The 25,106-nt window shown below is 41.5% G+C and overlaps 1 protein-coding gene across 1 annotated transcript; it reads left to right on the forward strand.

Annotated features, from left to right (window-relative positions):
• Positions 1-422: 422 nt before the first annotated feature.
• sh3tc1 (SH3 domain and tetratricopeptide repeats 1) lies at positions 423-16,995 on the forward strand. The gene is given in 19 exon segments (XM_029526968.1): positions 423-426; positions 4,251-4,304; positions 5,502-5,632; positions 5,748-5,853; positions 5,985-6,125; positions 6,326-6,524; positions 6,627-6,703; positions 7,348-7,543; positions 7,917-8,047; positions 8,863-8,919; positions 9,026-10,363; positions 11,283-11,423; positions 11,513-11,734; positions 11,828-12,008; positions 12,130-12,280; positions 14,217-14,339; positions 14,415-14,565; positions 14,826-15,022; positions 15,598-16,995. Coding segments are annotated over 19 exon segments (3,864 nt in total). The 3' UTR covers positions 15,862-16,995.
• Positions 16,996-25,106: the final 8,111 nt, after the last annotated feature.

Consider the following 25,106-nt stretch of genomic DNA (forward strand, 5'->3'; position numbering starts at 1 on the left):
ATGAAGTCAAAAGATTAGAGTAAGATCATATTTCTATTAATAAAGTGAGGCATTGGCGTATGCAAATTATAATAATATTAATAAAGTAAGCATTTCTAAATAGACATGAATAAATAATCAATTAAGAAAAGATTTTGAAAAACTGACAAGGAAATCGAGCCATTTTTTAATGCGGGAGAATCTACAACAGTGACTGTCAGCTGAGGCCAGGATTTTTAGCAACACGACTTTTATTTTGAAAAGACGAAGCAGCGCAGTTACTGTGGACATCTTGACACTGGCACGGCCTTAAGTCTCCAGTCAGTTAGTCTCATCGTACAGGACGTGTGATCCAGCTCAGACTGAGACAGACACGGGAGAGAATCTCCAACAGACGGCCACCAGCACCGGGCGAGGGGCTCACCTCATAGTCAGTCAGCAGAATGGGTATGTGTGCTAAAATTCCTGTAAAACTAAATAACAGCACGTCACCTGTTATTGAATCAGCAGATCAGCTGGCACAATGACTATTTTGATCATTCATAAAATAACTAGGTATTTGTTTTTATCTCAGAGAAACATAGACATGAGCTGGAAGATTTTATTAGTGATACCAGTTATAAAGTTATTGTTACTCAACCAGCAGAGTATAGTGTACTAAAGAATCAACTGTAATTAGATCAAATACCACAATTACTGTGTGTTCCTCTCACATTCACACAAGTCTGTAGAAATATCTCACTTATAAAATATATGATTTTGATGACAACCTTAAAAAAAAAAATACAAAGAGCTTTGATGTTTAGACTTTTGCCCATTAAAGATATTTCATACTTTCTGATGAATCAGCTTTATTTCAACCACTAATTTATATCATACAGATGATTATTATGGTACTTGTAGATAGAAATACTTACATTACTTCACATTTAAATTAGGGCTGTCAAACGATTCACATTTTAGTCAGATGAATCTCATGGCAGATGTGGGTTAATTTAGAGTAATCACGATTAAGATTCATTCACTATAATTTTTTTTTATTTTGTGGGGGCAAAAAAACTAATGAAAGAAGACAATATATCAGTAAAAATACCAAGCACATTATATTTAGAAGCCACTCTTTTTGTTACTTTCTTTCTTTTTTGTAAATGAGCAAATAACCACATCAATGTGGGCCTCTTATTCATATTTTAGCCAGCTACTGAGACAGACACGCTTGTTTACTTTTTTATCAGCAAGTCAAATCAAATCAAATCAAATGTATTTACATAGCGCCAAATCATAACAAAGTTACATCAAGGCACTTTATGTGGTCTAGAGCAAACTCTTTATAAAATTATTTAGAGAGACCCTACAGATTCCCCGATGAGCAAGTACTTGGCAACAGTGGCAAAAAGAAACTTCCTTTAGGAGGCAGAACCAGGCTCAGGGGGGGTGGCCATCTGGCTCGACCAGTTGGGTACAGAGAGATGTTCGGGGGTAGGGAATAAGAGCAAGAGGAGGGGATATTCAATACAGGTGCAGACAGGAATTTATGATGCTGCATGAAGTTCATGAAGATGAACAGGGATTTCTAAGAAGCGTGGTTATTGTCAGTGCATACAAAGGGAGGAGGAGGAGGGAGAGAGAGAGAGAGGTTCAGTCCTTCCCCCAGCAGCCTAGGCTTATAGCAGCATAGCTAAAAGAGGAGGACTTTAACTTTTTAACTATCAGCTCTGTCGCGCAGAAAAGTTTCAAGCCTGGTCATGAAAACTGCTAAAGAGTCTGGCCCCGGACTGATACTGGAAGTTGGTTCGATAGAAGAAGAGCCTGATAACTGAAAGATCTGCCTCCAGATTTACTCTTGGAGACTCTAGGAAACAAAAGTAAACCTCCATCTAGAGAGCGGAGTGGCCTGCTAGGACAGTAAGGAACTATGAGCTCTCTGAGATATGATGGAGCTTGGTCATTCAGAGCTTTATCTGTTAGAAGGATTTTAAATTTTATTCTGTATTTTACAGGCAGCCAATGAAGAACAGCTAACACAGGATAGATGTGATCTCTTTTCCTGGTTCCTGTTAATTCGTGCAGCAGCATTCTAAATTAACTGAAGGCCTTTAAGAGATTTGTTTGGACATCCAGATAGTAATGAGTTACAGGTGTATAACCGAGAAGTTACAGATGCATGGACTAGTTTTTCTGCATTCTCTTGAGAGTGGATGTTTCTGATTTTCCTAATGTTTCTTTCTTCTTCTTCAAGAAAGCTGTCCTATTGACTTGTTTTAGGTGAGGGACAAAGGACATGTCCTCATCAAAAGTTACTAGTTAGTTTCTAACAGTGGAGCTGGAAGCCAAAGTAATGCTGTCCAGACTGATTAGATGATTAGATAGTGTTTCTCTGAGGTGCTTAGGGCCAAGTACAATAACTTCAGTTTTGTCTGAATTTAGAAATAAAAAGTTACGGATCATCCAGACTTTTATGTCTTCAAGACATGTCTGCAGTGTGACGATCTGACTGACTTCATTTGGCTTAATTGATAAATACAGCTGAGTGTCGTCTGCATAACAGTGGAAATTGATGCTGTGTTTCCTGATAATGTTGCCTAAAGGAAGCAGATATAGGGTGAAGAGGATTGGTCCAAGATGGTCCAAGAAGCTGACCGCTTGTTATGCACAATGTGACCAGGAGTAGCAAGATATTACAAGCCAGCAGTGTTAGCTTTTCATGGGCTCCTGAATGAGCACACCACTAGTGATGGAGATATCAATTCTGTGGTATCGATATGCCGATACTCGCACACAACTCATTTGAGTATCGGTAATTCTAGGAAAGTATTGATACTCATTAAATGTAAAATAAAAGTGCATGTATCACTTCTGAATCTTTTAATGTAACTTACTCCAGCGTTTTGTGCCCTTTCCAAGGGACAGTCCTGCATGCTAATGCTCGACCTTACTCTGTACTGCTGGCTGTCATCTTTGGCGGCAACTGAAGGGTGACTCTGCTTGAACAAACTTCATTAACGCACTGCTATGCAATATGCATGGCCAAAGATGTTTGGTTTTTTTTCAGGATTTTGAAACATGTTAATTGTGTAAAAATGTTCAATCAAATTAATCATACAAATGAATTAATATGGATTAACGCTTTAATTTTGACAGCTCTAGTTTAAAAGTTAGATTATTATAAATTAAAGGAAGTCTTCACTATGACAGTGACAGACTCCACTGCTCATCACAATTTCAGTCTGATCTGAGCAGCGGTAGTTAGGGAAGATGGGTCCTCTATGTCCTGAGGACCTTTTTATTTACATAAATAACACAAGGACAGCATGTATTTCTCTCATTGGGTTTGAGGCAGCAGCATAATAGATTATCCTTAACATCATGACCACTGGCCTAATATTGTGTAGGTACCTTTCACTGCCAACACAGCCCTGACACATTGAGCCCTGGACTGCTCTAGACCTGTGAAGGTTAGCTGCAATATCTGGACAAACACATTTGCAGCAGATCTGTTTTAATCCTAGAAGTTGGGAGGGGTAGCCCCCATCAATTGGACTTTTTTGTCCAGCTCATCCTAAAGATGTTAGATTGTCTTGAGTTGTGTGCAATTTGGTTGTTTCTAAGACCATTCCTGAACCATTCCTACTATTACAGTGAGGCAAGGAACAATTTCCTGCTGAAAGAGGCCACTGTCATTAGGAAATATGTTTCCATAAAGGGCTGGACTTGCTCTGAACAATGTTTCGGTACATGGGAGCCTTCACTCCCCAAAACCATCAGTGAGCCTTGGTCACAAAAGTCCCTGCCAATGGTTCAGTGGTTTCTTTCCATTGGTAGTTAATGGAATGTTCTGATCACTGCAGACCAGGAGCATCCCACAGAGCTGCAGTGTTGGAGATGACCTGACTTGGTTGGCGAAATATCACAGTTTTTTCTTTGTCAAAATCACTAATATCTTCAGACTTCACCATCATCTGCTTTCACACATCAACTTTAGGACTAAATGTTCACTTGCTGCCCAATAAATCCCCCTACTCACCAATTAACCAGTTAATTCAATATTATTCAATACAGCAGTCATAATGTTATGGCTTATTGGTGTAAACTGCTTCCTGACTTATCTGTCCTTCTAGGTCAGAGGTCAAACACACAACCTTCCTGTCACTGCAATGGGCCTTTAGGCCACTTATTAAGAGCTTTGGCTTATCATAGACTGACGAGCGTCCCTTCCTTACTTACAATTTAATGATTTCATTTCATTTTAATACAGCGTGTTTCTTCCGCAGATGCTCCCAGACTGAGGGTACATTTGTCAACATGTGAAGACAACCTCCCAGCAGGTAACTCCAGTCTAGTTTCATTATCAATGTAGAGTTTAAAATCTAGCTAAAGTAGCTGTTCTAGTGGCACATAGCCAAAATGACTCTTATTTACTTTACACTGGTATATTGGTGATGTTCCACTGGTTTATGCCACTTATAAAGGCCACTTGCAGACAGAATGGTTTCTGGCAACATGCCAGTTCCAGGTCTCATGACACTGAAAACTGATGTATTATACTTATGTATACTTATGTACTTATATGTACTTATTCCACGGGGAAAAAATTTAAGTAATGTTAGATGGCATTGGAGGAAAAGTCAGTTAGAGAGCAATGAGACACAAAATTCATTAGAACAGGGTGTTCTCAGTATAGTTCACTGTAATGTGCCTGTTATGTTGATATTCATACTCAAGAAGAAACAAAGTTTATCATGATGCTTGGCCTGTCAATACCTCTGTGGTCAGATGAGCAGGCACATGATTTCAAAGGAAAATCATGTGACTGAATTTGAAGTGGTTTATACCTTGAACCTATGAATTGGTCTGAAGTCACTTATTAATCAGGGAGTCAGTAGCACAGTGCCATCACTTACCCTGATGACTGAGGAGTGTGTAGTTTAACCACAGTGTGAATCATTCTGTTGTTTGAATTTAACAGTGATCATTCATTAACATTCATTCATTCTACGATCACTGAAGACAACTGAAAGGTGTTCATAATGTAAGCAGGTCAGATATATAATAAATTCATGTTCACACTGAGGAGTAATTTTTCCATGATTTAAGTCCTCTTTTTAAATAATGTCAACATCCAGATAATTACTCACTTACTGCTTCACTTACTTGAATTCATGCTGTTTCATTCATTGTGTCCTAAGACTTTTAACAAACTCCATATCAATAAACACTCAAAGAAACCAGATCGTCGGGGATGACACTTTGTGACATCACAAACTCTGAGAAGTCCTGACAGCTGCTTTTGATTACATTAATTTTGGTTTTTATGCAGTGTTTGAATATAGGCTGTGAGTATTTCTCAAGCATTTCTGTGATATTTTCTCAGTGTTAACATAAAACCTAGACCTCAGTTAGAATCAAGGACAACTTGGAGATTGACTGAATGAACCTGAAACATCTATATTTACACTATGTGAACATCTACCATTCAGCTCTGACTGTTTATCTCAGATTTTTTTCTGACTCTTTGTGTTCAGCTCTTCCTGTGTTTCTGGATGTGATTAGAGGTCCTGATCGCCTTCCTGCGCAAAACCATTTAAAGGAAATGTTGAAAGGGAAGCTCCACATTCTGCAGGTTGATAGCACCAAGGTCAACGCTCTCTTCATGGTACAGCGCATGACACACACACACACACACACACACACACACACACACACACACACACATGCTCACGCACAGACACAATATCTAGCTCTGACTTTTTCTCTTTTTCTGTCTGTAGGAGCTATCTGCTCATGTTGTCTCCATCAACAGTGAAGAAAAAGTTATTTTTGTAAGATTCGAAACCTTTCAGGAAATATGGAAGTTTACCACTTACTACATGATAGGTACGTCAGTGTAATTTTTTGTAATATTTTGTGGTATTTTCTTAAAAACTAATTATTATGGTATATCAATGCTGCATTTCTCTTTGGTATTCTTTCATCATCATGTTTCTGTTCTTCCCCCTTTCTTTTAGGTTTCCTAGGTCAGTGTATGGAGAATTTGTTGTTTGACCCAACGTTCTGGCTCAGTTCCTTTGAGGATGATGTTTCTATTGAAGTTTCTATTCCGGAGGAAACACTCAACCTAACCTACAAACGTATTCTCATGCAGGAGGGTAAGTCATGACCTTATAGTAGAGAAAAGAATTTCTCTGCATGTCTGTACTGAGCAGAATCAAAGAAATCCACCGTTGTAAAAGTGGAAATGTAGTAATGACACCTGAGTCTGGATGTTATTTTGTAGTAATAACCAGTGAGTGTTAGTGATATAATATAGTACTGATGTAATAACTACGCACATTCCTCCTATCCTCAGGCTCACTATTTGCCCGCTGTATTGGCAACCAGATATTTGACAGCTCCATGTCTAGCGGAGAGTTGTACCTGGAGCAGGGAGAAATAGCTCAGTTTGAGCCTCCCTTCCTGGGTTCAGGGTGGACTGTCCTCTGCCTAGCTGATGGAGCCCGGGGTACTTCACCCAAACCTGCTCTGGAGGCAGTCATCCCATTTCATCAGTGAGTCGCCTCTGCACTCAGAGCTGTGCGGATGATACAGTCGGTTCTCCTCTTCTATGTGACATAGGAGGTTTTATGGTCTGGTCTAATTTCCGTTAACAGGTGGTTTCTGAAATCCTGTGCTGAGAGCATTTTAGTTGGTGATGGGAAACAGACATGTGACTTCCCTCTGCAGTTTGGTAAGAGCAGTAATAATTTCATAAACCATATAATAGTAGTCCAAATACATGTAAATTAGATTATTCAGTGAGCATTAACCTTACCCAAATTGCTGACAGACATACTCATTACCCTGAGTGTGACTGTGAATGGTTGCTTGTCTCTATATGTTGGTCGTGTGATAGACTGGTGATATGTCTAGGATCTACCCCACCCTCATTCATTGTCAGCAGGAAATGGTTTCAGCCAACAACCATGACAGTTGAGCAGTGTAGATAATAGATGGATGGGTGATGATGAAATGATAATGATAATGACAATGATAAAAGAAGACCATTGCTAAAACAGTAGTTTAGTTTAGTAGTCAGTTGAGTGTACTGGTCTTGCTGTGTAGTGAACAGAAGAGATAACACAGGGAGCTATAAAAGTAAATCAATAAAACTTTAATGTCTATTCTAAAATGTAGTGGGCGCCAGAGATGGAAACAGTTTTACATAAACTCAAACTAAGCAGCACTAAGCAGCAATTTTCCAATAATTAGCCAATATTCAGCAGTGTGCATGTCCCCCTTTTCACTGACTGAGCTGCCTTCATTAGTCTGATGTATGCATCAACACTGATGGCACTGATGGCCGCCCTGTCTCATATCATCTGTTCCATTCAGCTAGGGGAACTTGTGTGGCCACAGAGGAGTACGACGCTGAGGGCCCTGATGAGTTAAGCATGGCACCAGGTGATCGGATCATCATTGTGGGACTTCTGGTGTCGTGTTTTGATTGGTTCACAGGGAGGAAAGAAGCAACTGGAGAAGTGGGTTTGGTCAAGACCAGCCTTGTGAAACCAACCAGTGACATCTCTGAGTGGGTGAATCACCAATGTTCATCAAATTCAGTCACTCTACAAAGAGTGACTGAGAGGGAGAGATAAGGAGGTGGAACCTTTGGATGCCCTTCATTTCTCTGTCTGTGTCACCTGATGTGATCGGGTCTTCATCTGAGTTACAGTGATGAGCAAACACTGTCTGTCTGGACCAGCAACACAAATCACTTGGTTTTTATCAGAACCAGACCCAAGGCAACCAGATTGGAGCTGATGGAGGAGTTTTGTTGTCTTCTGTGACTGAGATGAAGAGCAGATCAGATTTGTGGAAAACTGGCAGAAAAATGAATCATCCAGAGACTACTCATATGCTCTTACCACAGACCTGTATGTTGTCTCCTGTCTGTACTTCAGCTCAGCAGATGTATTCCTGGAGGAAGAGGACATGGCCTTCTTCTGCCTGCAGGAGGAAACTGTCACAGAGGAAACCACAGCTTTACTAAAGAAAAAATCTCAGGATGATACTGGCCACAATTACAAACTTGGTATGTCTGTTCTCCCTCTTTAGTGCAGAAAAATTTTTAATATGCCTGTATTTTGAAAAAAAAGGTGCAACCACCTGAAGTTCTAACAACTGGTTTAACATAGATTTGATAATGTACTCATACCTTCCTCCAATCAAACCAAGAGACCATCATGGACATGGAAGAGTTGAGCGAAATCAGCAGAATCACACTAAGCAGAAAAGTCAATGACAGGAGTTAAGTAAGCTGATTCTATGTGTCATTCCGAATACCAGACTAACTAACTATGTGGCTTAGGTAGGATACTGTCACACCATGTCCACCATCAACAGATGGAGCCATACACCCAGAGCTTACACCAAGAGGAACTCACACTGTGTTCCCTTGTTACAAAATGCAACTAGCTCATTTCTGACATAGTGGTAAACATGAATGCAGGTGCAATGCTGAGCAGGTCCTGCAAATCTGCACTGCTACATAAGATATGTATAAGCAAAGAGGAAAAGCTAGTCATCTCTACTTGTGACACCAAAGGTTAGACTTTTTGGATTGGTTTTAGTTTCTCCTCTGCTGCTTTGGGAAAATTACCCTCTACTGTCTACTTTGTCGGCGCACTCCTAAGTCTGAACATGCTCCTACTTTAGCTACTGCTAACCTCAAGTGAAGATTATGCTTTAGGCTCCAGGAGTAAGTTCTGAAAGGAGAAGGGCAGAACCTCAACCTGAATTCAACATGCTCTAATCTAATATAGTTGGATCATGACTGTCTTCTTTCTTGAATTATAACCAGGATGTAATCTCATTAACTTTATTGCACATCTTCTATTTCAACCTAAGATGTCATCAGCTGCCAGGACACTGAGAAGGAACAATTAGGTTTGTATGCCTCCTAATGTGTATCATGTAGGCTTATGTTTTTATTTGTTTTATTTGTTATTTGTTTCTATTTGTCTGTTAATTATTTGCTCTTTTTTCTCCTATAATTTTCTCTTTGCGAAAGTTGGGACACCACATGCTGAGCTCAACAGAACCATTGGGAGGATTCTTGAGCCAGGAAAAGACTCACCTGATCACACTATTACCATGAACATGACTCTAGAGGACTCACTCTTCCCTAAAGATGCTCAAAACCAAGTCCCTCCCCATTTCGCTGTTCTTCCAATTTTAGAGGGACCCAACAGCACTGAGAGTTTCACCCCCCTCTTCTCCTTTTTGGAGGGACAGGACTACAATGTAAAGTTAGGGGCCCTCTACAGACTCAGCTCTGAACTCCTCACTTCCACCGTCTTCATTGGTCACTCAGATGAGGATCAGCTGATTGCATTTCTGGGTATTGCCAGGGAAACAGCCAGGAAAAAGCGACTTTTTTGGTCACAGACCCGTTTGTGCTTCCTGTTGGGTAAGCTCTGTGCTGGGAGGTCAAAGTTCAGCCAGGCTCGAGTATACCTTGAGGAGGCCCTCAGCATTCCAAGAGAGGGCTTCGGGGACCTCCAGCTGTTGTCCAGGATCTACTCCAACCTGGCTGCCATTTATCTGCTGCAGAAAAATTCTGCCAGTTTCTTTGCTGTGACTCAACGACTGGCTGGCTTGATACTGGGGGTCCCAGATTGCCTTCATAGCATTGAGGATAACTCTGTTCTGAAATATATCCTCAAGAGAGCTGTTCTTTCCCACAACAAAATGGCAGAGGCCCGGGCTTGTTACCTTTTGGCGAAGTATCACTGGACCTGTGCAGATGGGGCTCAAGCTGTCCCTTATCTTGAGAGACTGATTGTTCTTTGTGCTGAGGCTCAAAAAACTTCGAGCATCTCTCTTAGTCATGGTTACCTGACCCTAGGGAGGCTCTACAGACAAATCTGCCTTCCACACCTCAGTGTCAGTTCAGCCAGGACAGCGTCTCTGCAGCCATCCGTCAAACTGAGCAACTGTCTTCACAGCATGCATTTAGTTCTGGACAACATCCACAAACTTCATGGGATCTCAGGACAGGATGCCTTTGTCCCTCCTCAAGTGGCTCCATTCTTACACCAAGCTCTCTCTTGTATTAGGGTCCAGGGAGACCAGAAGAGCCGACATGATGTTCTGAACCATCTTTTGAATCTCTGTCTTTCCCAGCTCTTTTACAAGCACAGAATGATTAGACAGGCTGTCCACCAAATGCATCTGCTCATCAAGAATCCTCCATCACAGCAACCCTCCATCCCTGTGCCAGAAAGGAACAGTGCCCTCATCTGGTTGGCCTGGCTTCACATTAACAACAGGCAGCCCAGTGTTGCTCTGGATATACTGGACTCAGTTTTATCTTCTATGCCAGAACACTGTACAACCCCCCAGGAAGGTCAGTTGGTTGGTATAGTTTTAAGACAGACCCTGAATTTGTACATGGTTAGTCGGTTAATATCACAGTTAATATATGTAATTATTAAACAACCATCTATTGGATTTAGCAGGATTACCTGACTAGACACAGTTCTTGTTGCCTTGAGTGGGAAAAGCAGTGGGAGCACAGAAGAAAGCCCAACAACATACTCAACAAATGACACCAGCAAAGACGCCAAGGTTCAAATTAAGAAAGCTTGTTAACACTGAGGGTCAGTGATGGTGAAACTGCCGCTACTGGCTATACAGTAAGAAGAGAGTAAACTATCTTTTTCAGGGTGAACAAGCAGCTTGTCCATCAACCAGTGCAGCATGATAAATATTACAAATATGATCCTCAATTATCGACCTGAATCTAAAGCATTCAGAAGAAAATGTCAGGGTGAGTTCACAAGGATTTAGGAAATACCACCAACTGCATGTTTTACTAATTTAGACAAACTTCATTGGTAAAACACGGACAGTAAATCCTCCTTTTCTTAACCCCAAAGACAATCTGAAATGTTGAAATAAGAAACATTAGATATTAAAATAACATTCAATGTTTCTGATGCTAAAGGAGATAGGGTAGGAAGCACTGAAGCTCCAATTTCTTCAGCATTTATACATTCGGACCAAACTGTGTATCAGTCAAGGAGACCAGAAACAGTATATGTGTTAGCAGGTATATTCTTGGACAAAGGAAGCAAAGCACATCCCCTGTATCTAGTCCATGCTAACCTAAGCCAACCATGGTCTTGTGTGAGAATAGTATCAATACCTGTCTATCTTATCACTCAAAACTTCAACTGGCCCTTCATGATGTGAACACACAGGGTGATCATTTACACACTAAATTTTACTAAAATTAAAGTACATATGTTTGACTGCTCATGAAGGTGTTGCCCTAAACATGCGTGGTGTGGCTCTTCGATGTATTGGCAACTTCCAGAGGGCAGCAGAGAGCTACCAGGCTGCTGTTGACATATGCCAGGAGTATGAGGACCTGCCGAACTGGGCTGTTGCTCAGGCTAATCTGGGTAAGACCGCATGGACTTAATTACAGATTGATTGTTCCAGTGTATTTCAGTCCTATAACGTGACAGTGTCCTTCATCATCCCCTTCAAGGGCTGCTGTGTCTGAAAGCAGGAGCTAAAGGGCTGGCACAGAGGCACCTGACAGAGGCGGTACAGCTGTTCTCGGAGCTGGAGGAAGAAGGTCATGAGGCAAACTTCATCTCAGTGCTGCTGAAGCTGGGGCATCACTATGTCACGCAGGAGCAGTTGCACTATGGCAAAGGATGCTACGAGTGGGCTCTCCTGCTGGCTATCAAAGCTAACCTTTTAGACTGTGGGTCTTCATTGTTACACTACGCTGCTCTTGTATATCCCTTACTTGATACCACATTTCTTCAATTTGAAGCTGCTTGCTCTGTGTTGACAGGTCAGCTCAGCGCGACCAGAGATCTGTGCCATTTGTATGGGTGTAAGAATCAGGATCAGGCTCAGTGTATCATCTATAACCAGCACCAGGTCCAGCTGCTGAGACTTTCAGGGGACAGAGGACAGGAGGGGGACACACTTGAGGCTATCAGCCAGCTCTACCTAACTCTGGGCACAGAGAGGTCTGTTTGTTAGTGGGTGTGTTTGTTTGTGTATGTTTGTTCGTACTACACATTTGAGTTTGATGGTGTTCATGATGAGTTCAACTTCAGAAGAGTAATCCCAGTATTTAACTGTTATCAGGGCCTACAGGGCAGCTCTAGACTACACCAAGAGAAGTCTGGGTATTTTCATCGACCTGGGCTGCAGGGAGAAGGCAGCCTATGGCTGGCTGTGTTCTGGGAAGATCTACCACTTACTGGGCCAGACTGAGCTGGTGGACCTTTACATTCAGGTGTGAGAGCACCTCTTATCTGCCTTTGTGTCAGTCGTAGTGTTTCCTACACTGTTGAGTTTTCAGGCGCTGTCAATTCTCAAATAGTGGATAAGGAGACCTGCAAAGTTTACATTTTTTCTATGGAATTGTATGTAAATTGTCCATCTTAAACTATCACCACCCTTTAATGGTCACATGAACAGTAATATTAATTATCATATAAATTTTACTATTTTTTTGTGTGCCTCAGGGCCCTGCACAGAGTCAGTGGACCTCTATAGTAATAGCTATATAGGGTTCTTCCCTCTGGGAACAGAGAGGTGTGGGTTTAAGTCTGTGCATGTTTGTGCATATTTGTGTTTACTGCACTTGTGTCAATGGACCTCTGTATATAATAATAATAATTATTATAAATAGTATTATTATGATTATTTATGCCTCAGGGGTCCTGCACAGAGTCAGTGGACCTATACAGTTCCATTGACTCTGTGCAGAGCCGTTTCTTCTGCACATTTCTTTTTCTTATAATTATTCCTCTTCCACCAAAATTTTGTCAGTTTTTTGTCAATTTTGTCACTTGTATTTATGTATTTTCTGTACCAGATACCCATTTTTGACATTGTCAGCAACAACGGTGAAAAAGCAGCCAAACATATGAATGGGTGTCTATTAGTTCGACTCAAACTTTCACACATTTTCAAACCTGTATTACTTCCCCATATTTACAGCTACAGACGCCTTTCAATTTTTTAAAACGTTAACGGCAGTCTTGTCTATCCATTACAATTTCTAGCTATTTCATATCTTTTATACTTTATGGGCAGCAAATGATAAAGGATCATGCTCAATTCTGACAGCTTTTCAGCTCATCATGAGTGTGCATTGCCCTGAATTTAGAGTGGTGTATAGTTTCACTAGAATGGAGTGCTGAGGTGAAAATTTAAATATATTAATAAATCATCCTCACAGGCACATAGTTTGACCTCGCCACGCTACTTTTCCGAAGTGAGTCAAACAGAATTTGATCTGTGAGCCTCTGAAGCCTCTGTGAGATGTCCGTCATTCATTTCACCCCTTTGCTCCAACACAAATACTCAGTTTTTTACATCTCTCATGTTTAAATTTGATGATAGGATTTACTGTTTTGTCATAAGTCGCCCTAGTTTGAGGCCTTCACAGAGCCAGAAATCAGCTGGTTTTGGGCTGTCTGGCTATGCTCTCAGGGCTTTGTCACAGCAACCCTGGAGCTACAGTTGACAACTGCAAGTGTGTGTGTTTGTGTGTGCTGCAGGTGCAGACTCCTCTGATATCAGAATAACTTATTTATCACTTGACATTGACAGACACACACAGAATGTGTTACAATCAAGGATATTCATTCTTTTTCATACATTACTTTAGGAGAGAGGTGACAAAAACAGGAAACACGCACATATGGACAGACAGGATGTCCATGTTGTTCACTTATGTTCCTATGTTACTGTGAGGGAGTTGACATACAGAGCCACAGATACTGACACATACACACATACAGTATATGTATGTATATATATATTTCAAAAATCACTTTGTTTTCCATTACTGTGGGACAGAGACACACACAGAAACATAAAGACATAAAGACACACCTTGCCCCACCCCCCACCCCCACAGCAACGGCCTTCTGAGACACTCTCAAAATTGAGCTATAAGAAGATTATTGTTCTTTCAACAACTGAAAACCATCTCAGTATAGTTTACTTTATTCTCTCTGGAGCTATAGTAACAACAGGTGAGGCGGACTGCTTTCTGAGTAATTTAATATAAATATAATCGATTTCACATAAAAACTCAGACAAACCAAATCCTGCAAGTCTGGATTGTGGGTTGAGCTGGACATGACTGCTTTGTTGTTAGGTCATCATGTGGACCATATATAAATAAAAGCCTGTTTTTTGGTTGATCTGTGTGTTAGGTAGCTCAGGATATCGCTTTGAGCACAGGAGACACCAACTTCATCCTGAAGCTGCTGGAAACTGCAGGTGATATTTTCTTCAACAGCTGCCAGGACAGAGAGAAGTCTATTACCTTCTACAGGGTATGATCTAAATCCACCTCCAACCTCCACAGCTACAGACATAAGAATGCTAACCAGAATGACCCTTGTGTACAGGACCAAGCTCTGCCCATTGCAGTAAAGAGCAGTAACAGTCAAACCAGACTGCGGCTGTGTAACAAACTGACAGAGGTGATGATCGGTCTGCAGCTGTATGGGGAAGCCATTGAATTTGCTTACACTGCGCTGGACATCAGCATCACTCATGGTACGAAAAAGCAGCTTAACAGAATGAAAGGCAGGGCAAATGTAGACTTAAGACATGAAAGTGCATCTTTGGGTATGTGCATGGATCAGAGAGACCAGTAAGGTCAGTAAGTGACTAAAAAAGGTAAGGATGTTCCTCTGATTTAAGAGGAAATGTATTTATTGTTCTGAGCTGATGCATTAACCTGAAGCTTTTCTGAATTCCTCTGTCAGACTTATTAACTGTCTCATGCCACCTCCTGTGTTCGGCTCTTCACACAGGGGAGTGTCTTAATGAGCGGGTGGCCTGCCATCGCCTGGCCTCTCTTTACCACCGCCTGGAACAGTACGAACTTGCTGAACACTATTACCTGAAGACCCTGACACTGTGTCCAACACCTATGCAGTTTGATGAGGAGACTCTGTTTTATGTCAGGGTCTACAGAACACTGGGGGATATCATATTCTACGACCTGAAGGTGAGTTCACTCCTTCTACCATCCACAACATCACTTTGTTGTTGGGTCATCCTGAGGTTCATCCTGTGGTTCAGAATGGGATTAAGACTGAGGGTCAAACTATGGATCATCCAAAATTCTGAGAGTCACTTTAATAGATTGTTTTGATTATGATTCATTCTGACTCAAGGATGTTGCAGTTTCACCCTTATGCACGCATTCTGCTCAGTTAAGCAATGGAGGCCCAACGACAGCTCTGGACACTGAGTCACTTGCTATTTTTTTTTTTTATTAAAACTAATAAAATAACTTAAAATGAATCTCTTTAAATAACACAGCTATGGCCTCCATCATGTTGACATTCATTCGTTTGTTGTACAATGTCACTTTAAATTATGCAAACTGTCCAATATCTCATCACCAATACACCTTATCCACCAAGTTCACAGGGAGGTCCTGGAGCCAATCCCACCTGACATTGGATGTAGGCAGGGTTTCGCCCTGGACAGGCAACATTGGATGTTTTTATGTGAAATAAAACAAAAATTTGACCAGTCATTTTTCATTGGCTGCTCATTTCACTGTTTTGTCCCCAGGACCCGTTTGATGCTGCAGGCTACTACCACCTGGCTCTGGCTGCTGCAATGGATCTGGGCAACAAGAGATCTCAGCTGCAGCTGTGCACACGCCTCGCCACCATCTACCACAACTTTCTCATTGATCGGGAGTTGTCACTCTTCTTTTACCAGAAGGCCAGAGGTTTTGCTGCAGAGCTGAACGTGAGGAGGATCAACATTGCTCCAGATCAGCATCACAGTAGCATCACACAGGACAAGGCCACTGGGAATATTGGAGGCTGAAGTCAGACTTCAGCTATGACAAAGATAAAGATAAAAATGAAGTTTCCCCAGATATCTACTTTGATTGTTAGTATGAGGTTTTTTCTTTGTTTCAGACAATGAGATTAAGGAGATGTATCTTTACCTTGACATGTTTGGATTGCACCTTCAGTCTTCTTCAGAAGTGTAATCTGACATGCCTTTATCAGATGGTGTTTACCTGGAGGCGCACCCCTCGCTGCCCAATGGTCTCTGGAAGAGCGAATCAAACCATACACAAAACTCTGACAACTTCTAGTGCACCGGAAAGCTAGAATAGACATGGACAAAAATGCAATGTGATATATGAAATAAACATAACATAAACAGGGTTAGGGCACATGACATTTTAAGTGTCACAATATTGCTTCACCAAGTAGTTCACAGCGTCAGCTAGAAGAACAAGGGCCGCAGCAAACAGTAAAAAAGAGGTAGGAGGCAGCTCCTTGGCCCAAACTGAACATTCATCTTTCCAAAAACACTTTTGGAATGCATCTTTCAACTATCAGCAATGAGTGAGTTTGACTATATTTTACCTAAGCTGGTTGCAGATTTACATAACCTCAGGTGTGGTTTTGGTTACTTATTTGAAATTCAGTCTTTGGTCCAACTCTTTATGTGATTGGAATCTGCAGAATATTCATTAAATCACATCAGATCTGTATTTAGTGCATTTACATAGCGGTTCAGCACTGAGTGAAGCAGCTAAATGATTTGTTGTCGGAATGACTTGTTTTCTGAAATATTCTCTTAGTGTCTTCTCATTCTCATCTATTTCACAATGTCTCTACTGTATTATCCAGTTTTACAGTCTGAATGAAACTGCAAAACCCCTGGGTCTGTCCATTTGACAGATGGAAAAGGGTTAAGATATCCAATACTTCACAGGTGGCCACACTTTTGCACAGTCAATGTGTAATGTACAAATTCAATTCACTGCTTCACATATATTCCTGGATTGAGTACAATGGTCTTATACACTGTTTATAGAAAGTATGAGTGATTTGTCATGATCACATACACAATGTCATAGTGTAATGTCCATAGTGTCCCAATTAAACTTTAACATAACTGTTTACTCATTATTGTGACCAATGACTCTTTGGAGTCTTTATTCTTATCCATATAAAAAATTTGGTGGAGCTGCCCTCACTGTTGTGTTCTCTGAGGTTGCTCAGCATCACCTTGTTAGTTTTGATTCTCTTGGCAGGAGCTGAAATAAAAGACCATTGCTTATTTCCCACAGTCTCTTTATTTCTCCGGATACCCACAACCAACAATATCGGGGTGAATTTTAATTATGCAAGGAAGTACATTAAAATGACTTTCACTAACTATAAGGTAAACTTCAGTGAAGAGACAGAGACTTTTCACTCTCACAGCCTCTGAGCATTGCATTACAAAGCGTTATTTGGAACATGTAAAGTGATTGCTATTACTGTAACAGGGACAGGGTACGTTCTCATAACACACATAGATATATATATATATATATATATATATCGGGCAGCACAGCTGCGTGCTCACAACGTTCTCAAGAAAATCCCAGTGGAGGCACAGGAGGAGATTCATCCCTCAATGTTCTTGTTAATCAATGAGGCCTGTGCCTCCCTAAGTGAAAGACTTTCCAAAAACATACCCATGACTGGGTGGGAAATGGTCGGTCAGCTCAGCTCACATCTGTCCAAACAAACCTGGACTGTCATGGATCCGTGGACTGCATGTCCACTCTGGGAAATGAGGCCTGTGTGTGTGTGTCAGATGGGAGGACTGTTACAGCTAGAACATTGTTGCAGAATGAGATCATCTCCCTTAACATTTTAAAACAGTTGTGATGATAAGGTTTTGACACATCACTGTCAACTCTTTAGTATGTACGTTCTCATCCGCTGATTTGGTTCTCACTCATCAGGTGACTAACACAAAATCCACTTTTCTGAAATTGTTGCTTTTTATGAAATTGATGATGATGATATTAATTCTTTGGTTACCTGAAAAGACAGGATTTGTTCTTGTTTCTGTTTGGCCAGCTCAACCATTATTCCCTAGTCTCACAATGCATGTTATCAACTTCCCTTGTGAAAGCTCAAGGAACGTCCTGTGTACTCCTGGAAATAGAGCAAGTACTACGAGAGTACTTTGTTGTGTGTACTTTGTTATGTGACCTCTGTTCTTCTCCCAAATAAGCAGCAGGAGCGTGGTGATGAATTAGTGAATGTTGTGATATTTGAAGCAGACTGTTGCCCCATCCCACCCCAGCAGCAACAAGAGCAAGACATAACTGCATTGACCACAGAGAGTTAGAGTGGTGTCACCACAACCCAATCGCCCAGAACTGATACAAGCAGCTGGGACCAAAATGGTCTGCCCTGAGTCCTCGTCTGGTCCAGCTATCTCTCAGTTGGGTGGAGACACTGATCAGACTTGGAGGTCTGAAAGAGCTCAGTCATAAGTCAGTAGACTGACTGTGTGAGTAATTGTTGCATAGAAGGTACTTGGGGTGGAGGTCTATCTGGGATCAGTGTTTCTACCCAATGAGACATTGTCTTTTCAGGTAATCTCTTTCTTTTCCTCTCTTTATATATATACTTTTTGCACATTCCAAAAAATCCTCTCTTCAATACTTGCTGTTAACTGTGGTTTTTCTAGAGAAAAGCAAACATCTGAGATATGTTCATGAGAAAATAATAGTCTGAAGATAAATGTGTTGCCTACCGAAATTGCCATCTTTCTGCCCCACACTGGGACATGACTACCAACAGTGTCTGGAATGAAAGAGTGGGACCGCATGGTCTGCTCAATTCAAATTGCCCTTACAAGGGGACAATCACAAAAGCATGTCCTCATACTCCCTGTCTGCAGCCAAGAATGAATGACTTCATGTTTTATAAAAAAAAAAAAAAACCCACCACAGCTTTCACACCAGAGAGTCTGCTCTAACTATGTTATTAAGGACAAGGTAGCATGATTCTGAAAAGATCCTCCTAAGATTTTCATCACTATTGATCGAGCAGACCATGCAGTCCCACTATTGTTAATGACATTCAAATGATATGTTCATGATATGATCCAAAAAATGTTTGCGTTTGTTTGCAGTTGTTAATGTACTCTGCAGCTTTTCAGTTATGTTCAACATATTGTTGAGTTATGTTCGTTATGTTCGGCTTGTTCCTTGACTAGTAGATGAAGTGTGATACTCCGCCACAGATATATTTATTATTTGGTGAGTACAATTTGGGTTAGGGTTTTCCAGTGTTGTGTAGTTGGAGCTTCGTTCAATGAGGAGAGCGTATAAATGGTCAAAGTCAGCATTTATTTGCAGATTAGCTGCTTCTTATAACCAACATTTAGAATGATAAACAATAGACCTTGAGGCTACATCTTGACACTTGTGCATTCACACAGAGAGAACTGCCAAAGCTAGAGCACGTTACTTCGCTACTTCCTGTTTGTAGTATCAAAATAAATAGTATTAAATGTAGCTCAACTCAAAGCTTCCAAAATAAATGAAATCTCTAATTAAACAATAATAACCATTTCTTATTTCTTGTGACATGTAACTATTGTAATAACATTATTAGCTGTAATTATTTGTACCGTTTTTAACCATGAATTAACTTATTTATTTATTTAACCTAAAATTTCTTAACACGCCCGCCGATGAACAAATGTTCATCAACACTCAATCCATGACGTTAAACAATCTCTAATGAATATATCAACTGAACAGGTCTCTTTAACAAACTACGCGCAGATGTGCAAACAATACAGAAGTCCATCTCTGCCTGGAGACAGTTCAGTTATTCTACCCATTTTCCATGTCTGTCTGGGCAGGTTGTCCTCTCCAATCAGCACATTATCTCCCACCTTCAGCACAGTGGATATAGGGGTCTTACACTCATGAGCTGGTCTCAAGTCCATCAAGTTATCCTTCCTCCAACTGTTCCAAAAGCTGGTTAAAAGTCTGGTATTTCCACCGCTGGCCCATGTCCTTTCTACTCACATTGGTTGCCTGCTGGAGTAGAATCAGAGTCTTTGGTGGTAGGGAGGTTAATCTTTTCTCAACCAGGAAGTGAGAGAGTGTGAGTGGCTGTTGCTCTGTCCACATATGAAAGAGGTCTGGAGTTCAATACAGCCTCTATTTCTGAAAGCATTGTCATCAGCTCCCTGAAGCACAGTGATGCCTTCCCAAGCACCTGTTTCAAACATGTCTTTAGAGATCTCACTAGTCTTTCCCAGAAGCCACCCCGCCATGCAGCTCCTTCGCTGATAAACTTCCAGGTGATTTCTTTTGCTGGTGAAGAATTCTGTGAGCTCTGATCCCCTAATTGACTTCCACAGTTTTTCAGGTCTTTATCTGCTCTTTTGAAAGTTTTGGCATTATCTGTATTCTGTCCTCACTCTCATGTATCTGGACGAGGCCAGACAGATAGTGAACAAAAAACTCAGCCAAAACTCAGCCAAACCAGGTGTGTGGTTTTTTACTGATGTTGTTTCTGTAAAACTGAACAATACAGAACATAATTTACTTAAATATAATACAAAAACATTGATAAAATAATATGACACTCTAAACGTGTAGAATCACTTTTTACAATACTCACAACACTCCCCGCCTGGTATATTTACAAATACACCACTATAAATCGGCTCTTCTGTTCATTATGGTAAGAGTACAATCATCTCTGTCACAGGCCTGAGATATGTTTAAGCAACTCCTTGCTTTATGAGCTTGTCCTCAACTTTCCGTACTCGGTTGTCAGCACTTGATAAAGTTTTCACTATAAGCCCAGTGGAACACTCGTTGCGTTTGACTTGACCATCTTTAGGCAAGACAACATCACCTTCCTGTACGTTCCACTTTCGCCCCACCATTTTCTTGTGGTTTGCAATGTCGCCAGATACTCTTGCTTACATTTCTTCCAGAAGCAGTCTACAAGACCTTGAACCTGTCTCCACTGGCTTTTATAGAGGTCTTTGAGCTCAAAGTGGCACTGACAGCACTGGCTTTCAGGGTCAGAAGCATTGCAGGTGAAAGAACTTCAGGGGTTTCAGGGTTGGTCGAGACAGGAACACCAATGGTCTGGCGTTCATTATAGCCATGACTACAGCCATAAGAGTGGTTAACACCTCATGTGTGAGGCGAGTAGTTGAGGATTTCAGCAGCAGACCATCAAGTATGCATCGCACAACACCAATCATACGTTCCCACACCCCGCCATATGAGACGAATGAGGTGTGTTGAATGTCCAAGTACAGCATTGATCCTAAAAGTACTCTTTCACCTCTGGGTCACTAATGTTAATCTTTAGCTCCTTGCAGGCTCCAACGAAATTTGTACTTTGGTCTGAGCAGAGGTGTTTCACTGGTCCTCTGATTGACAAGAATCGACGCAAGGCATTGATAAAGCTTGAAGTCAACATTGACACCAGAACTTCCAGATGCACTGCTATGGTGCTCAGGCGAGTAAACATCACAGCCCATCTTTTATTTTCAGGACTGTGGCCTCTTGTGCGATGGGATGTGATGTTCCACAGCCCAAACACATCCAAACCAACATGAGTGAAAAGTGGGTCCACAATGACTCTGTCTTCTGGCAAGTTAGCCATTTTTTGTACCTCCAGCCGCCCTCTCAGCTTTCTACAGGTAACACACTTATGCACCACTCTGTCAATGAGTCTCTTGGCTCCAACAATCCCAGTCCCAGTCCCAGCTCCCAGTCCTGCCGTATGTAAGGCCCCTTCGGTGAACTGATGACCTTGGTATGTTATTTGGTTATGGTTGTGCCTGACCAGCAGAACAGCAACTTGATGCCTAGCTGGGATTATCAGGGGATGTTTTTCTGCTTCTGAGAGATCCGGTGCCTGCAAACTACCTCCAACTCTCAGCAACCCCTCCTGGTCAATAAAGGGGTCCAGTTTGTTAAGAGCACTTTGTTTTTTCGAGATATTTCGAGAGATGAACTGTCTCCTTTATACCTGAACAGGTCTTCAGGGTTGAGCAAGATGTAACTCCATTGATACCAAAGAGGTTGAAGAAGTCAGATTTGACTAGTGACTGATTACTTTGAACGTCCAAGACTGCGTACATTTTCTTAGCCTTCTCTACATGATTAGCAGGGTATGTGTAGACTAAACAGACTTTAGAACATGATTTTGGACCTGGAGTGTTGCCACAGATCTCTGTGCACTTTGACGTGACTTCAAGAAGTTAATCATTTTCTCGCTCCCCACCATCCTCTTCCTCCCTCACTTGAGCCTCCTGTGACCAAGGAGCCGAACCTGGATGCAATGTGGAAATGTGTCCATCACTGTTGCATTCTTTACACTTCACAGCAGTCATACAGTCCTTAGCCATGTGTCTTGTGGATGGGCAGCACCGGAAACAAAAATACTTTTCCTTAAGGTAAGCTTTCCTTTCATCTAGATATTTGCCTCTAAATCCACAACACTTTGCTAAAGCATGTGGCTTGTTGTGTATCAGGCACCAATCGTGAGGTTTGTCTGTTGTCTTCCCAGACGTATTTTCCTGGCAAGCTGTTGTAAAGTAAGACACATTAGTTTTCCACACTGAGACAGCTCTCTGGCTGTTGTACCTCAAAGGTTTCTCTGTCTTAGAATAGCTGGAGCTACTGGGTGTTGAAAAGGCAAAAATGGGTTATTCTTGATATTTGCTTGGTTGCAGATAAATTCTACAAAGAAGTCAAAGGGTGGAATGGAAACACCATATTCTTCTTTGTATTTGGAGCCTTGTACAACCCAGCGTTCTTGCAGGTCATATGGAAGTTTTTCTATTATAGGATTGACTCCTCCTACTTCTATGAGTAAGTCTCCTAACTCTCTTTAACTCTCAATTTTTGTAGCAGGAAAACGCTTCAGACTGCTGGCTGCTAGGTTTCCAAAACCACATAGACTGGAAAACAAAACTTAAGGAATTAACAAATACCAGATTTTGCCAGTAGGTGGCAAAAAAGGCAGGGGATCAGCGCAATCTGAGTAAATAATTTTACACAGTACCTGCCTTGCAATAAACCTCTATAGGGCTAATAGAAACCTCTCTGTAGTTAGATGTAGTTAGTTACAAGCTCTTAATGCACTGCCCTTGTGACAGCACAAGTGAAAAGAGCAATATATGCCTTGGATTGACCACTAGTCTTGACATATATTGGCTCTGCAAAATCTACCCCAATAATTTCAAATGGTGGGGACTTATTTACTTAGTTACTAGTTAGTCTCTGGGTAGAGGAGATGTGACTTGCTGAGCTGGTTTTACCCTCAGTTTCAAACATATGTAGCAATGTGAAGCCATTTTCTTCACTGTCTCCCCTTTAGAGCCCAGTATTTTTCCCTCATCTGCGCTAGAGTATCTCTAACCCCAGAATGCATCACTGTCTCATGGCAGTACTGAACCAGTAATTCAGAGTACTTGTGTTTTGTAGGTAGCACCCATGGGTGTTGTTCCCTGGAGCTAAGATCAGAGTTTAGTCTGTTTTCATCTAAGAATGGTTTCAAGTCCCTAATTTTTGACGCTCTGCTGACATCTTGTCCAGCCTTCAATCCACTAACTTTTTGGCTGAAACTCTGCTCTTGTACCACCCTCACCCAGTACACTTCTGCTGCAGTGAGCTCCTGTGCGGTTAGCTCTTCCTGAGTTTTTTGACTAGATCTGGCATTAGTTATGAACCTTTTCACCAAGCAGTCCTTTATGACATTGTTGTACCTTGTGTATAAGGTTGCATCTGTTTTGAACTTCCTCTTAAGGCTCTCAAATTGCCTTTTCACAACTCAAAAGTTATCTGGAAGAGCCGACCTGTCCTGTCGCCATGGTAATGCCACTTTGTAGCGGCCATCTTTGAATGTGGTAGTCTGTTCTGAAGAACCTCTGCTTCTTCTGGGCCATCTACTGGCTCATTGACAATGCCTAGAGACTCCACCTCCTGGAAGGCATGCAGCTGTTTTGAGATTTGTGTTTCCTCACTTAGACTGATGTGCATACAAGCAGTGTCTGTTACAATGGATGATGAGACTGGCTCTTGCAAATTCCACCCAAAGCTGCTTTCTATGGCTACAAGGGTTTCTGTTATTCTTTCTACCTTGCCTGAAACTACTTGCCAGTAGAAATCTGAACCTATCAATACTGACAATTCTGGATCATTAGTGCACTCTAGAGGAAGGTCAGTAAGCTGCAAGCCCCCTTTTTTTTTAAACTCTTGTTGGATGGGTTAGAGTTCACTATGGCCTCATGAATGAAGCTTCTCTGACTGCCTCCATCTAAAAGATAGTGCACTATTTTTCTACCTGCTGGGCCCTCTGTCCATGCCTTGGCTGTCTGGAGCAGTACTGTGTTCTGCACATTAGCTTTAAAGTTTACTGTGCTGGTCACAGAGCCAACCAAAGTGCCTGTATTGCCTTTATCTGCACTGCTGTCTCTACCATGGCTCGTGGTATCTGGGTTTGCCTCACCTTATTCACAAACTGACTGCACTGCGACTGCACAAGGTGCATGAAACATTCTTGACTCTGCAAAATTTACATGCAGCCACTGAACTTGCTGGACAGTTTTCTGGTTTATGGTTAGCACTGTCACAATATACACAAGCCTGAGGAATGCTACTTGTCATGTGCAGTGTAGCTGCTGAGGGTGTATTCCATTTTTTGTGTCTGTTTTCACTGGAGGATGTTGGGTTCGTAAAGGATCTGTTACTTGGTGGGATTTCTTTCTGAGTGTTTCCTGGTCTGGTGAGCTGCAGCGCCCTCTCTCTGCCTTGCACTTCCTTTTCCAGGAATTCAAAAAGCTCCTGCACTTTCCGTTCACCATCGGAGTCTGAATTGCATGTGTAATCTAATACAATGTCCTCTGGTAGTAACTGCATTAATGCTGGGCAGAGCAAGCAGCCATATGTGTCACTATGCAATCCTAAGGATTCAAGACTGCGGATCTACATTTCACATTCGTCATACAGGTTCCTGAGAGCTGACACATCTGAAGATCTTCTGACAGGAGTGAGGTTCAAAGGTTTGGACAAGTGCGCAGTGACTATGATGTCCTTCCTTCCAAAGCGGTTCTGGAGCATTTCTATAGCTGAATCATAGTTACTATCACTCATGGTAAGTAAGTAAGCAAGTCCTACAGTTCTTGCTGCTGCTCCAGTCAAGTAAGATTTCAAGTAAGGGAATTTCTCTTTCTAGTAGTCCTGCATGTTAGTAATCTCTGCTTCCAGTTGATCT

Source organism: Echeneis naucrates, chromosome 18 (assembly GCF_900963305.1).
Source record: "Echeneis naucrates chromosome 18, fEcheNa1.1, whole genome shotgun sequence".
Classification (NCBI taxonomy): Eukaryota; Metazoa; Chordata; class Actinopteri; order Carangiformes; family Echeneidae; genus Echeneis; species Echeneis naucrates.